At 39.2% G+C, this 16,816-nt stretch overlaps 1 protein-coding gene across 1 annotated transcript in view; it reads right to left on the reverse strand.

The window, feature by feature from the left end:
* LOC133011872 (storkhead-box protein 2-like) overlaps positions 1 to 15,191 on the reverse strand; it is a 55,478-nt gene extending 40,287 nt beyond the window's left edge. Inside the window, exon 1 of the mRNA XM_061079791.1 lies at positions 14,205 to 15,191. Within this exon, the coding sequence (XP_060935774.1) occupies positions 14,205 to 14,544 (340 nt within the window). The 5' untranslated portion in view covers positions 14,545 to 15,191. The remainder of the gene's footprint in view (positions 1 to 14,204) is intronic.
* Between the last annotated feature and the right edge of the window lie 1,625 nt (positions 15,192 to 16,816).

Below are 16,816 nucleotides of genomic sequence, written 5' to 3' on the forward strand. Positions count from 1 at the left end.
GGCCGGGTCGGAAAGTGACTTTTGTTTTTTTTCTGGGGGAAGAGACACATAGACCCAGAAAGGGAGAAAGAAAATGTACCAGTTAGAAAGAGGGAGAGAAAATGTACCAGTTAGTGAGACAGAGAGAGAGGCCGAGAGAGTGATACCCAGAGAGAGAGAAAGAGAGAGTGAGAGACTGGCTGGTATAAATGAGAGAGAGAGAGTGAGAGACTGACTGGTACGAGAGAGAGAGAGAGAGAGAGAGAGAGAGAGAGAATGTACCAGTTAGAGAGAGAGGGAGAGAGACAGACTTGCTGCTTTAAGAGAGAGAGACAGACCCAGAGAGAGAGAGAGAGACTTGTTCCAGAAGGTGGCGCTATCACTAACACTGCATACACACTCATAGATCTGTTCAGGTCTGGAATCTGATGAAGTGTGTGCGATTTGGGACCGATTGCTCAAACTGCATTTTCACACTTACCACTAGATGGCGCTATCACTTTCACTTCATACACACTTAAACAGGAATCTGATGAAGAACCAATCACATTGCCTTTCAAAATCGATGACAGTTGTTTATTTAAAGACATAAAAAAATTAATGTCTAAGCAATGCCCTCATCGAGACTTGACCTCTTGACCTTTGGGTCACTGTCCCTCTGCTATACCCACTGCACCACTATAAATAAATAATTACACACTAATATATCTGTTCAGGTCAAGAATCTGATGAAGTGTGTGCGATTTGGGACCGATTGCTCAAACTGCATTTTCACACTTACCACTAGGGGGCGCTATCACTGTCAATAAATACACACTCATAGATCTGTTCAGGCCTTGACTCTGATCATGTGGCCTGATTTTGGGGTTGATTGCTCAAACTGCATTTTCACACTGACCACTAGGGGCGCTCTCAGTAATACAGGAATGTGTTTTAAAAAATCATTGACAGTTGTTTACTAAAAGAGTACTCCCCCCCCCCCCCACTGAAAGACAAAGAAATTAAAAATGTTAATGTTCTTTCTTCAGTGGGATTTGAACCCATGACCTTTGACTCACTGATCCTCTGTTCTAACCACTACTCCACATATACTGTTAAACAACACCTGTGAAGTAGTTTCTATAAACATCTCACTGTCTCCCTTTCTCCCTATCCCCACTTTGCCCCCCTCCCTCTGCGTGTGTAACACGCTGATTGACGCAGCTGGGACAGACAGAGAGTGACAGATTGCACTTCAGGATGACGTCCCGAACAAAATAGTCTAATTCAAAATCTATAACTCCTATCCGTGAAATGAAAACACTGTGAGCATCACAAGGTCTGGCCGAACAAGTACATGTCTATATTATTGTTCAGAGTCCGAAAATGAGGCCGTTCTAGCAGTTTAGAAACGTAGTTCTCCCCTTCATAAATCTCCTCCGAACATGTACATTGATTTCAATGGGAGAGACATTTTTCCACACTCTAGCGCAGAGATCAAACAAATACTTGTTACTCAAAAACTATAAGTCCTATCTGGAAAATGAAAACATTTTGAGCGTCACAAGGGTCACCACTACAACCAGATATATTTTTTATTCGCGAGAGCTCAGAAATGAAGCCGTGAGGGCAATTTACGTTTTATGAGACAGTTTTAAACTTTCCAGAAAAATCTTCAAATTTAACATGGGATTCAGTGAGAGGTGGCACCGGCACGCATATAAGCACATGTCCGAGTGATTTGAGAGTGACATCACTGCGAAGGAGACATTCTCACCACATCAAATATCTAAAAATCATGTCTGAGGACCTTTGTTTGGGGATTTGAGAGCAGTTTTAGTGCTCCCGAGATGCCTTAAAACAGGTCATTTTCGCACTCTCGCTCTTTAGGGCGAGAGACCTTGAGTCCCATTCGTCGTTTTTGGTCGCGTTATCGCGATCTTTGAGCGAACCGGGGGACGATTTAAAAATTTGAATAATAGCACACGATTCTACGTAATTCCGCAGGTTTATTTGTGGGTCTCGTTATTGTGCGACAAAATTTGTAGGAGGAGAAGCACGCCAAAAATAAAGACGGAAGAACGTATAACGTATATATAACGTATATTGCATGGCGTTGCGCCATGCAATGCATGGTGCCGCCCCCGGCACCATGTTTTTACAATCACATGTTTTTACCTATTAATTGTTGGTTCGAATCATAACTCCGGATCATTCCGGTCACTTTAACTGGATTTCCTGACTGTGGGCATCACGTTACGTCTTGTGTTGTGTAGCAGGTTTAAACATGTGTCTCATAAACTATAGAGCGAATCCAACAAACACAAAGTAAATGTCATTACTGTACGTGTCCTAATAACTTGTGATCAGTGTTTATTGTTAAAGTGTAAAGTGAGCGCAGGTCAGAGGGGGAGTGACGAGGAAGAAAACTCAGAGACTGACACAGAATGAACAGACCTTTAATGAGTGTCTGTCCTGAAGCAGCAGTGTTATAATTATTCAGCGGTGGAAACCTGCTAAAACAATGACTCTGCATCGATTATCCGCTGTTCCTGTTGTCTGTCAAAACATGGATAGGATGAGTTCTATCGATGTTACATCGACATGTCTTAAATATCTATTGAGGACAAGTTATATCTCAATAATTATCAATATTGCTTTATCCCCCAGCCCTAGAGCTGGGACAATAATCAGTTTTAATAGTCACAATAACTAATTTTTTTGTGGGGGGGGGGGGCATAGTAGTCAAGACACATCCAAATACCATCAAAGGCATGTGCTGGACCTATAGAAGACAGCAGTCCGCATACTGTAGCTCCCCTTAGGTGCAATTTAAGGTTTTTGCATTCTTTTATTTATTTCTTAAGTTAGTTACTCACTTACTCAAGACGTTTTTGTTATTTTTAGGACAAATTTTTCTTCCACTTGAGTGATTGTTTTTGCAAAATAACAGTACTTTTATTGGATTACAGATTTTGGCTACTCCACACACCTTTGTCCCCCACTGTATCTCTACATCTGAATGACGTGAAACCGCTTGAAACTGAAAGCTTTCAATAATACAGCTATCTGGGTGGGAGAGATTAAATGAATAAGACAACAAAGAGGAGCACAAAGAAGAGGAAAACAAAGAGGAGCAGGACCGGGCAGAATAGAGAGTAAGAAGCACAGAAGGTAGGAAAAAGGAGAAATGGTAGTCTCTTTACATCCTTTTGATTCGTCAAATTAAAGAATAACATCACACAGTCAGGTATTACAGATACAGCTCCTTTAAAAAACAAAAAGAAACAACCCTTATTTGTAAATCCTGCCCACTGCCCTGCCATCAGCCAAGTGACATTACTCCAACTGCTAGCAGAGTCTATATGAACATGTCATGTAATCATATATCAACTGAAAAATTACTTTTTTCACATTGTGCCACAGGGCAGAAAGTGGCAAATTCTGGTCACTCACTCACAGGATATGTATTCGTTCTTCTGTGCATTAAACATACCAATGAACCAGAAGCTTTGCACTCCATCCAGCAAAATCTTCCATTTTGACATAAAAATGTGTCTGTAATGATATTTGTAAAAGTAAATCAACCACTTTAAATGATCATCGATACTGCGCTCTTTTATAGCCTACTGCCTCTGTTCACCATTGATCAACTGTTCAAAGACCACGATATTTTAGGACAACTAATTATAACCAATGACAGGCCTAACTATGAAAATTTAGCTAAAATAGGTGTTTGAGGGTCCTTTCATTTTTAAAACCATTTTCAAATTGAATTACCAGAAAAGTTTGTATACTTTGATATACTTTTTGCAATATACCCCACCACTACTTTAATGTTAAACTATTTAGATCCTGTGATTGTTCTCTCTGCTCTCTACCTGATGCTTGTGTCCTGGGATCCCAATCAATTGTGGCAACTCATTCCACCCAACTTGGCAGGACCATCTGTGTCCACATACTGCTCCCTTTTTGATCATTAAAATATTAAATACAACTTTTACCTTATGTGTTATGAGAGATGTGTTTTGAGTTATATGTCAAGCAGAGTTACCAGTATTTTACTGTTTAAGTGTTTTTGTTTTTCTTTGTGCCATCTATGTTGAGTATATTAAGATTTTAGAAAATGTAACCTGACTTATACCCCAATTAACAATGAGCTGGTTTCTTTAAAGGGCAAACCCTTTACATTGGAATGTTAATTTCACAGTAGTAATATTTAATGGGATACCATTTATTTATTCAGCATTTTTTATGGAATAAAGTAGATATTTGTTTTAGAAAATTGTACAGTAAAACACCATCAGATTTAATGGTAAGATCTTTATTTATACAGCATTATAAGAGATTGTATACAGAATAAAGTAGTTTTTTATATTGCACATTGTAAAAATACTGTAATTTAATGGAACCAAATTATTTATACAGTATTCTTAAGGTACTTTCATGTTAATTAAACGGCAAAACTGTGTTTCCGTCAATGGTAAAAAACGGAATCAGACTCCAACCTTAACGTTAAAATCAGAATTACTAACAATTTAGTGAATCAGTCTGATCAGATTTTTAAAATATCCTTAATAAGCCTTGAAATTTCTAACATTGACTTTTTATGTATTTGTATTTTTTGACAATTTCAATTTCAGTACAAGTATTTTTCACTTTTATTTTCATTCCATTTATATAGCACCTTTCATGGGACCTAAGAACGCTTTACATATTTCTTTCAGGTTAGAAACAGATGAGAAAAGAAATAATGAATAGTACAAAACAGGATAGAAATAAACAGCAGGGTGGAGCATTAACTGAGGCCAAATGCCTTAGTGAAGAGGTGCTGCTTGAGGAGTTTTTTTGACGAGAGATTCACTGTTGCGTATTTCAGCAGGGAGAGAGTTCCAGAGGGTGTGGGCTGCGACAAAGAAGGTTCTGTCTCCAAAATGTTACAGTTTGGTGTTGGGGGTGGAGTGCAAACCTGAGTTTGAGGACCGCAGCCTTTTGAGTAGAGTGTAAGGGTGGAGGAGGTCAGTTAAATATAGTGTGGTTAGGGTGTGGAGGGATTTATAGGTAAAAAGGGATTGTGTATTTAATACTGGCCTTTATCGGGGGAGCCAGTGGAGGTGAATGAGGGCCGGTTTGATGTGCTGCTAGGGCTTAGTGCGGGTGAGACAGATTTGGTGACGGATTTGATGTAGGATTGGCAGGAGAGGGTGGTGTCAAGAATGACGTCCAGGTTGCGGACCTCAGGGGATAGGAGGATGGATCAGCCGCCGATGTTAAGGAAGACATCTCCAACCTCCTGGAGCAGAGCCTTGGGGGACACAACCATGAGCTCAGTCTTATTACAGTTCAGTTTGAGAATGTTTGATCTCATCCAGATTTGAATGTTCAAAATTCAAAGTATATATATATATTCAAGTTGTTCAATTTCAGAGGCCAAAATTTGAGTGCCAAAATTCAGATTAAACATCCGGGATACCAAGGATAAGCAATCGATTGTATCACATCGGACCAAACCTCCGGCCGACCAAGTCATGTTCTTGTTATCATGTGATGCGCAAGAGAGAATCACCAGATTCACTTCTCAATCACTTCTCTCACATTTACTCTGATTCTGTCATCATTAGTCAATGGAGAGGTTTTTACACCTAAATGTTTACTGTTAGTTTGTTTTTAATATGGCCCGAGCACCGTGCAAGGACATTATTGCTTTAGCTTTGATTATTAGTTTAGAGTCCACCGGGTTTAAGGCCTGTTCTACATTAACAACCATAGACTGTATCGGTAACAACAGACCCATAGGAGTTGATGTCCGGTTTGTTTGGTGGGTAAACTGTTATTTTTAGGGCTTTCAAAGTTGACGCATTAATCTATGAGATTATTGTGGCCGAGATTAATGCGATGAAATATTTTATCGCAGTTCACACAACTTTGTTTACTTCCGGTGTGCGTTTACCCCTGATACGAAACCGCCACATGCCTGCAGTTAGTTAGCTATGAGAGGCCGAGTTGAAGATGGAGTGAGCTGCGGACTGAGCACTTCAAACACAACCCGTCAAATGATCTAGAGTTTAGAGAGCAGGATGAGTTGCTAGTTCAAGATGTTGCCATCCAGTGGAATACTGCCTTGGAGATGATTGGTGGTCAGGAAGGCAGCACACACATGAGAAGCTTGCAGGAATCGCAAAGAAACACCTGTCAACCCCAGCTACCACAGTGCCCTGTGAGCGGCTGTTCTCACTCTCAGGTCATATTGTCCAGGAGAGGCTCCAGAAAAAGTTGCCTCTGAGATGACAGACCAACAGAACTTTTTGATTGATTGTCGGTATTCTCAGATTCAGTTTAAAACTTAACAATTAATATATGGATCAGCTTCAGCAGTTGCAACCTTCACAGGTAAGTGTGTACCAATGCGACGTGAAGAGTCCTCAATTGTAAACAGTTGGAACTGGACAACGTGAAGCCTAGGATTAATTGTGACTTGTATAAAAAACGTTTACTGCTGTTAACACTTTAAAAGTGTGTAATACAAACCCTGTAGTGTTTAACCTCTGATATTTATGATTAAACTGTACTGTGATTTTTGACCATCCTCACATTACTCTATATGACACTATATATTATGTATATTGTATATTAGACTATATCTGTACAGGAGCAGAGTGCCTGTCTAATTCCACAAACTCTCCATTCTCTCTCAAAACAGTACCCAAGGTCAGGTTATATATAAAGGGCCAACCAAAAGTTCATTGTAGCGTCTACGTTTAACGACATTCAGATCTAATTTAGATGCACCAGACAGAGAGGCACCAACTTCAACTCTAGGCAACTTCAACTCTTTTGCGTATTACACAAGTGGCAAGATGTACGGAGACAATGTGATTTAGGAATGCATACTTTAGGCTAAACTATCCAATAGGATCCAAAAACCTACATGTAACACAGAGTGAAAGCAATTCTAGCCATTCATGTATCTGCTGTTGGAATGTGTAAAGCAAGTAGGAGAAGATATGTGCGGATGCCGTGGGAGATATCTTCAGACTTGGGGGGTGACAATACTCATGTTACTCTGTAAGCGTTTGTATATTGTTCCACCTTCTGGTCTCCTTGATGCATCAGTTGTACATTAAAATCTTCTGCATAAGACATCGGCTGCTGCCTGAGTTCTCATTTCACCAGCTTCCAGAAAACTTCCATAACACTGTGCATGTTGCTGCTGTGACTTTTTACCAGATGTGCTCCTTAGAATCATGAGTAGTAAAACAGAGTTTCATACATTAATTAACTTATAATCCATGAAAAATTAAAAACAGTTGTTGATCAAGTTAAAGATGATCTTCTCTGTAGGATGATAAATCTGTGAATGAGTATAATTTACAGGAGAAATGTTAAAAAGCACAATAGTAAGTAGTATTTTATATAAATCTTACAGCACTTGATGCAGTCGTCTCTTTAGTGTAAGAGTAAAGTCCAAAGCCTTCAGGAACACAAGCTGCTCTTACATTTAAAATGTTTAACAGTGTAGTGTTGTGCGTTGACTGTTATGATTGTGGTGGAGGAAAGATGCAAACAGTCCAGGAGCCATTATCCATCACAGCACATCTAGCAGCTCACATCTGTTTGTCTGTACGTGTCTTCGTGTTCTGCAGATTAAAACACAGTGTTAGAAAATATAAATATGTCGACAAGCAGAACATCTAGCATAGTTCTCAACAGTCGGACTGCAGTCCGGACGGGACCCATAACCTGCTCTATACAGACCCAGACCTGTTATTTGATTGTGACGGACCGCTTTTATTTTAACCTGCGCACTTTTTTTCGCATTTACTGTAGTCTTATTTTGACCTGCTCAGCTTTTTCCATCTTTACGGTAGTGAATCCTGGCAGCACAAGATAGAGTTCACTTCACTGAACAAGAGACAGTGGGAACAAAGGACAGTTTAAGCTGTTTAGTTGTTCATGTTTGTTGGGATTGTTTATATGTGAAATGTATTTATATAATAAAAAAAAGAAGAAAAGCGAAAACTCAAACTAATAAATAACTATATTATTTATTTTTTCAAAAATAAAGCATTGTAGTGGACATGTGATAATACAGAATTCACCAAAGACTGTTTCTTTGGTTTACACTAATTGATTGCACTATGTGGTTTGCACGCTTACACACCCTGTAAGGAGCTGTAGGGTTACCAAGTTAACAAGGGCACTTGGGGTGGTTAAAAGCGGATGTTTTGGTGACGCCCGGGAGTTCTGTGTCTTGAAATGTTTGTGAAATAAAACGCACGCCGAGAGGCGCACAAAATGAGAAGATCTCCGGACTACTTTATTCCCTCGACTGCTACATTGGTGACCTTATTTTCTCTTGACGTATCCATAGACGAACATGGCGATGAACGCAGTCTCGCTTAAACTCCCAGAGTTTTGGGAATCGCAAGCATCGGCATGGTTTGCTCAGACTCTATCATATCAGAGTTCACCACAGATGTACAACATGTGGCAGGCAAGCACAACCCGGTGGCTGACTGCCTGTCCCGAACGGTCACTGGAGCCATCCAATTTGGTGTGGACTATGATTGCATGGCAGCAGATCAAATTTCTGATCCAGACGTTCAGGCACTGAGGAAGGCTGAGACAGGACTGAGGTTGGAGGATGTTGCTTTTGGTGCTGCTAGCACTACACTCCTATGTGATTTTTCCAGAGGCCAGACACGACCAATCGTTCCCACAGAATGGGGACGACAGATTTTTGACGCTGTCCATGGCCTGTCACACCCAGGAAAAAGGCCTTAACAGAGGGTAGCTAAGCCTCCACAGCGGGGGCGCCCTCCTTCTCACCCCCCGGGCCACCGCACAGCCCTTCTTGTTCCTCCAGTTTAACCCCGGACTTCATCCCCTGCTCATGTTTTACGGAGCCGTGCAGGTCGGGTGATTCGAGCCGCAACGCATTAACTTTGTGTGTGAATTCTGGGGGGGACGCATGTACTGTAGTGGACATGTGACAATACAGAATTCACCAAAGACTGTTACATTTGTTTACAGTTATTGATTGCACTATGTGGTTTGCACGCTCACACACCCTGTAAGGAGCTGCGGGGTTACCAAGGTATAAAAAACGCACACCCAGAGGCGCACAAAACGAGAAGATCTCCGGACTACTTTATTCCCTCGACTCCTACAGCATTATATTTTAAGATGACTTTTTCAAAAGCTCTTTATTTTGTATGCAAACTTTATTTTACTTGAAGCAAGAACACAATTAATTTTAAAATGAGTACAGTCCAGTGTGAAAATTAATAATAAACATTGTTCATACAGACGTTGATACAACTACTAGGCTACTTTAAGATATTTTTTCTTGATAGACTGCTAAACTTGAATTTACACAGTGTTTGGATATTCCTCTAGAAAGATGCTTGAATTTTTCTTTGATTTTTCGTTTATTTTGTGGTTGGACAGCTTAATGTAGATTGATAAATTCCTTTTTACTCGAATGGAACGAGCTCTTGCACAAATCTTTATTTGGAGAGATATGGGGTTGTAAAAGGGAGATTAGCAGTTCAGATTGGGCTATTTTTTGTTGTGGAATAATGCCTTGCAGTGCATACTTTGTTATATAAATATAAATGGAGGTTTGGTTCGATAGACAATCCATTGCTTATCGTTGGTATCCCGGATGTTTAATCTGCATTTTTAATACTCACATTTTGGCACCTCAATTTGATCTATAGAAGTTAAGAAACTTGAACATATATTCTTTCTGATTCTGAATTTGTGAACATAGAAAAAAGTGAAAAATACTAACTGAAAAATGTGAATACTGGTAGCAGTGAATACAAAAATACAAATAAATAATTTCAATGTAAAAAAAAATTCAGAACTAGGAATTCAAAGGCTTTAAAATGTAAAAAGTGGATGAGACTCATCTATTTCCATATACTATTATCCTTTACCATAATAGTATAAAAAAGTTCTACCATATTTAATAGGGTGAAGTTCTGGCAACCACAGCTGGCAACCACAGCTGCCAGTTTTTTTACAGTGTAGATCTAAGCATCAACTACTTTTGATTAGCTAAGCAGCTAATATTGAGTTAAAGGCAAAACTCCCATGTACTGGCCAAATCGAGACAGAAGTAGTAGATCTGATGATCACCGCACTAAAACCCAACGAGCTTTAGAATGAGTTAACCCAACGACCTAATCATCACAGAATTAATGACATAAATAAATGCATGAATTGATTGAATGAATTAACCTGTGCTGCACAATTAATCTTATGACAATTTTTACATTCGTCTGTGCAATTATTTAACTGCAAGAAGCTGCGACTTAATTATGTAAAAAATGTGGGGGTGTGTGCAGCAGTCGTTATCTCTCATTACAGGTTCACTTACAATGCACCTCACTTGGCCCTCCCAGCTCATTTTGCAAACATTTCTCAGCTCTATATCACTGTTATGAACAAACACTCTGTACAGATCTAAACATTTGTCAATCTTTAGTCTTTCGGAGCTCATCGTTGTGACAGGCGAAGTTTTTGGCTATTTGACAGATTTTCACTCCGGTTCATTTCTGTAGTAGAGGAGATGCCAAGAAATCCTTTTCACTCATGAGTTTATTTCTTCTATGGCATCTGAACGTGAATCTGAATGTGATACGTTATATGGACACATGTATTGGGACTGCTACAGGAGCATTTATGACATCTCATTCTAAATCCATAGGCATTAATAGCTACAACAGCTTCCATTCTTCTGAAAAGGCTTTCTATAAGATTTTAGAGTGTGTCTGTGGGAATTTTTGCCCATTCATTAGAAAGAGAATTTATGAAGTCAGACACTGATGTTGGACGAGAGAGCCTGGCTTGCAATCGCCAAAGATGTTGATGAGGTTGAGGTCAGGGCTCTGTGTGGGCTAGTCAAGTTCTTCGACACCAAACTCGCTCTAGGTCTGAAGCTATCAATTATTTTAGTAATCCAGTATTCTATCGATTAATCAAGTACATTTGTACCGAGCTGGAGTTTCTGTGTCCTCCTTCACTCTGCTCTCACTTGAACTAATAAACACTCCTCACTAGTTAACAGGACCTGGTAAGTACATGAAGTAACTTAGTGTTTGTTTGATTCCAGAGTTTATAAGGCTGTATTTAAACATCATGAAAATGACTCGTCAACATTTTGTGCTGAGTGCAACATGAGACGTGACGCTCACAGTCAGGACTCAGTGGTAAAATGAGTGGAGCGACACACAGACATGATATGACCCAATCGATTCCTAATCAAACACATTACCGTACTTTTGTCACCTAAATCAACTAATGAACTGAACTTGAAACTTGTTCTTCCTAAGTGTGATCAGGCTCAACACTGCTTCTAAAGATGGACTCAGAGTCAGATTTTACATTCACATTTAATTGTGTAAAGATTTAGTTGTTTGTCTGATGACATTTTATGAAAATTTAGAATGAAAAAAGTTGTATTCAACCATCCTATATTTGCTAAAAAATAAATAAATAAACATTGGCTAAGATGCCCCAATTGTTTAGGATAAAGATTATCTTTGAGTTTGATTAAACATTTTTTGGTGTGGTATGTTTGTTAGATTTTATTTTTCTATCTTAATAACTATCATTTGAACTTGTCATCAATAAAAAACAAATCCTAAATGTATATATCAGCTACCCTGTGATTAATCTGATTAAAAATTGTAATCGTTTGACAGCCCTAATTGTAAGCAATTTTTTCTGTCATCCTGGTTCCTAAATATTGCACAGAGAGCCGATCTACAAACAATCGCCGGCGGTATATGGAATAAACTAAGCTTTTAGGCAAAGAATTTGAATCGATTATTTATATTAATCTTAAATCCAACATGTTCTCCACAAATTTCTTTAAAAATAGGCATTTTCCTTAACTAGCAGTGAAGTGTTTGAGTCCACAAACACTTTTGGAGTATCAGGGGGAAACCTTGTAGCTGGTTAGGGACCTATCTTCAGACGTAATAAAAAAACTGAAAAAACACAACATGCCTTCAGCAAGTGTCTGGAAGCAACGACACTCATATTGGACTCGAAACAAGGTAATTTACACTAAGTTTTAAGCCTAAAAGGTCCGCAAGAAGTGGCTAAGCTAGCGGACTAGCGGACATCTTATCCCGCTCCCACGTCTCAATTCTGTGTACATTAATACATATAACATAACAGTATATTGCAGATCCCCATTTCTCTCCTGCTTCGCGTTTTACTTTTTATATCTTGTATATATCTGTTTTTGCATTTTACTCTGTATTTAACTTTTATGTCTTGTATATATATTTGTTTTATATACAGTAATTTCTTTCTTATGTGAAGTACTTATTGTGTTTTTATGCTTAATGTTAAATGTACGCCCCTTTTTACCAAAGAAAATTCCAGGTAGGTGTAAACCTACTTGGCAATAAATCCTTTCTGATTCTGATATTAACATTTCCGGCAGTCCCTGAATGCACCTAGTCAGAAGAAATCAGAGGACATTTAGTCTAAAAACACGATGTAAATGACCTCGTTTGGAGTCGAATATAGAAATCGGGGCTTCTGGACACTTGAATGACACCACAGAAGCAGTATGGAGGCATGTTATGATTTTTCTGTTGTTTTATTACATCTGAAGAATGACTCACCATTGACTTCAATTGTATTGGATTCTGCTCCAACAAAGTTTACCCCCAGGACTCCAAAAGGGTTTTGTGAAATCAAACACCCCTCCATTGATATAGTGGTGAGTAGATAGTGAATTTTCATTTTCGGATGAACTTTCCCTTTAAGCTAATGAAACTACAACTACGCACAAAGGCATATAAACTCAATGGAACTACACAAGTAGACACATCTGGGTATATTGATACTATTTTAACATGACAAAAATATTGAAGTTGTTTATTTATGATAAATAATTAACTTAATCTTCAAATGTATTATTTTGTAACTCAAAAACCAAAACGTATATAATTGACTAAGACATAATATAGAATAGACACTTTTGTTTGAAGAATTACAGCTTTAGCCTAACTGGTAACAAAGTACTGGACTCTGCAGTTCCTCCTTATTTTCTCCGGAGGAGATGCATGTATGAACGCAAATGTCCCGAGTGAAACGCTCCGAAGTTTCTACAGACATTATCCGCCTGGCCAACTAGTATAAGGTCCGTAGAAATCCAGGAGAAGTCGATGTGCGAACACGTAATCACGAACAAGTAAGGGGGTTGATGACACTTCTAACACGCTACAGACTCAAAAAATAAAACAAAAATCAACAAACAATCGAAAAAAAAAATCTCCCAGTGAAAAAGCTGGGACACACGTAGAAAACACTAACGAAGATGTCAAGAGAGTTGGTGATAAGAGTCGGAGACTGTGTCAGGCCGATGTTAACATGATCATGTGATCTACGAAGCGGAGATAATATGTCACTTCCTGTCTCTGTCTGCACCACCTCTCTCCTGAATAACGCAAGAGATTTGTTACTGCTGTGATCGCGTCTGTGCAAAGAACTTTTTGCTGGGTTGTGAGGCAAACTCCATTGCCAAATCTCTTGATTTTACCTGGAGGTCATGTCTGAAAAAGGCTTTAGATTTCAGTGTATGACTGTGAGTGAGCAATGGAGTGTGGCAACCACAGGAATCAATACACGTTTCAAGGACTTCAGCTAAGGCCTGATTCCTCTCATATTAAGAACAACTAAGGCATTCAACATATGTTAAAGCTGGTTAGTAGCTGTGCAAGTCATGAGGCCTGACTTGACAACAGGTCTTTTTAGATGTACTGCCTGTGAAATTCACATCATTAATATTCCAAGTTAAGGCTAAAATCATCATCGTCCCCACCTAAATAATTCTCTCTTTCCAATTCACCTTAAAATTGGTAGCTATAAAGCCATGTCATTTTGTGGGTCTATGTGACTAATACATTTTACAAAAGAAAAAGCAGCACCCAAAACAATTACGTGGTACCAATGAAATACAAGCCACCTCTGCGTTTTTAATGACAGTTGAAGATATATCTCTCTATGATGCAACTGCTTCTTAAATTTTTCAGGCACTGACATTTCAGTTTTAAAGTCTGAATGCAAGAGATAAATAGTCCCACAGACTATGGCGCTAATGTTAGCCTCAAAATCTGGGTGCTGAATGGAGGCAGTAGTATCCCACAGTCTTAATGAAAACAAACGCAAACGCTCGGGCCGAACCCTAAGTAGACATGTGAGTGTAAAGGCCTTACCAAGGTATTTGATGGTGAATCCCCGAGGAGGATTGAGGTACCTCCGCATCCATCCATCCCTCAACACCTCCAGATGGTCCTCTTTCCCCTGGATCAGCAGCACATGCTCGTCTATCCAGCCCAGGAAGAAGGTCTCGGACATAGCCTCGGTAATCCGTTGGTTCCACACACGTTGCTGGCTATTTTCTGCTTTGAAATCGGCAAAAATATCATAGCCTGTGTGGTGCCTCGGCAATTCGTCGCTCTCTGACACCCCGGCCGCCCCCGGCGCTTCCCCAGTCTCGACCCTGGAAAGCACTATTGCCAGGGAGTGGGGAGCTATCTGCAAGAAAGTCTCCATTATCGCGTCGGGCTACTAGAGGTTTTCCTCTTGCGGTCTTCTCATTGCATTTTCCGATGCGAGACACATTGATCCTTGGTGAAAGTAAGATCGTCCATATTAGCTAGCACCGTGTAAAGCGACAAGCAACGCTCTTCAGACTACCGACATGTTTCCACGAAGCTAGTCCGTTAGCTCCGAAGCATTACACTGAACATTCATGCACCTTTCGGGTCCTTCTTCTTATACGGACGTGATATATCAGTCCGTTACCACCCCTGTATTTACTGGATATCCCCGTAAAGCACTGCCCACAACAAATGACAGCTGACATTTGCGATTTTCAATGTAACCCTCATAGTTACGTTAAGTGTCTGACATTACGGTTAGCTAACTGGATGCTAATGTGGAAATGAATTCACACGCAACAGATGCAGCCAGCCCCCTCTTCTCGTCGCCGGTCACAAACCCTTGCTCGTGGGACACCTGTTTGTTTGTTTGCTGCTTTTAAGGTTAATAAGCAGGCGATGTCAGCAGCCGTGGAGAACAGTGTCGTGCTGTGGCCTGCCACGCTCTTGTCCAGTGCAGGCGAGCATTGCAAGATGCGGGACGGTCTCAACTAGGTTCAGGTATGATGACGGCGTCTATTTTGAGCTCTGATACGAAGTGGTAATTATACAAACCGCATCTTATTCTTCTTCTGCGGAGGCTGTTGCTTTTTTACGGCGGTTGGCAAACGCCTTTTAGGTGCACTAACGCCACCTTCTGAGCTGGAGTGCGGATCAGAATGTTTTTCAGTCTACAAAAAAATATTTTGATTAGTCATGCTCAAGTAAGAAAAGAAAATATATATACTAAATGCCCAGAGTTCAATGACAGCCTTGTTTCCAGTTGCAATCTGATGTGATCTTTTTCCAATCTACTAATGAGAATTTGTGTTTCCTGTTGGTATTGATGATAATTAATTATTACATGTTCAATGGTTTCCTGTGTGTTACAGAAATCACAGTGTCCTAATCTTTCCCAATTCTTTTTAAAGCTGCCTTACTTAATGCCCTGTTTACTACACTCATCCTTACTATCTTGAGGTGATTCTATATTTCATCTATTGTCATTTCCCTCTGTCCCTTTTCGTCATTACTCAAGTTCTCTGAAATGTGTACTTTTACAAATGTCCTTGCTAATAATTCAGGTTTATCCTTATTTTCTTCGATAACATTACCTTTATCTTCCATGATAGGATATGCATTTCTTTTTATATTTTCAGCCATTCTGTTAATCATACCCCATACCCTGTCTAATGATGTAGTTCTAACTAGTGAATAAAAATATTTCTTCCAATAATCTCTTTTAGTCCTTTTGATAGCATTCCTGCTTGTTTCCCCTTTGCACTCAATGAAATATTGAAAATTGTGTGTATTCTTTAATAACTTGAAGGTATTATTTCTATTTTTATTGAATGGGTGCATTCTTGTGTCAACCATGGTACCATCTTTCTCCCTATTTATTCCCACTTCTTGGAACTTACTCTTTTGCTGCCCCAATAATAATGCTGCTTAATTCTCTGCTGATGTCATCTATGGTCTGATCTAATTTTACATGCTTAAATTTTATTCTGATAATAGTCTATATTTATCCTAATTTGCTCCTTCAAACTTCCATCTCCCTTCTCTATCATCCTAATCCATTTTCCTTTCTACACCCACCTTTATGAATATTGTATAGTGATCACTCCCTATGGTGCTTTCTTTGAATACTACCCAACTAGCTTTGTCTGCTTACAATTGTTTAACTCAAGTGAGATCTATAGCAGACTCTCTTCTTTAACCTCCTCCTTCTCACCCAAATTGTGCTTTGTGCATTAAGATCTTCATACAAAACAACATTACCCCTCATTTGTTCCACTACTCTCTTCAAGCTTTTCGTTCAGATTTTTTTTACATGGCTTAAAAAATGTATTATTGTTTAACTCTCTATCTTAATCCATATTTCTATGACTACCACTTATAATTATTGTATTGTCCTTAGCTGTCTATAATGTAAACCTTCTTTAATGAATATTGCACATACTCCCCCATTTCAAGTGTCACTATCTTTCCGTATAGTGGTGTGTCCTTTAATGATAAAGTCAAAATTTGGTTTGAGCCAAGTTTCATGAATGCATATGATATCTGGTTGTTTTTGAACTCCTCAATAATATTTTGTAACTGCTGACAATTTGCTATTAAACATCTAGAATTGTACTGCTGTCGCAAATTCTTCCTGATCCTGTATTAACCTCCTCATTCCAGCT

This window comes from Limanda limanda, chromosome 10, assembly GCF_963576545.1.
Source record: "Limanda limanda chromosome 10, fLimLim1.1, whole genome shotgun sequence".
NCBI lineage: Eukaryota > Metazoa > Chordata > Actinopteri > Pleuronectiformes > Pleuronectidae > Limanda > Limanda limanda.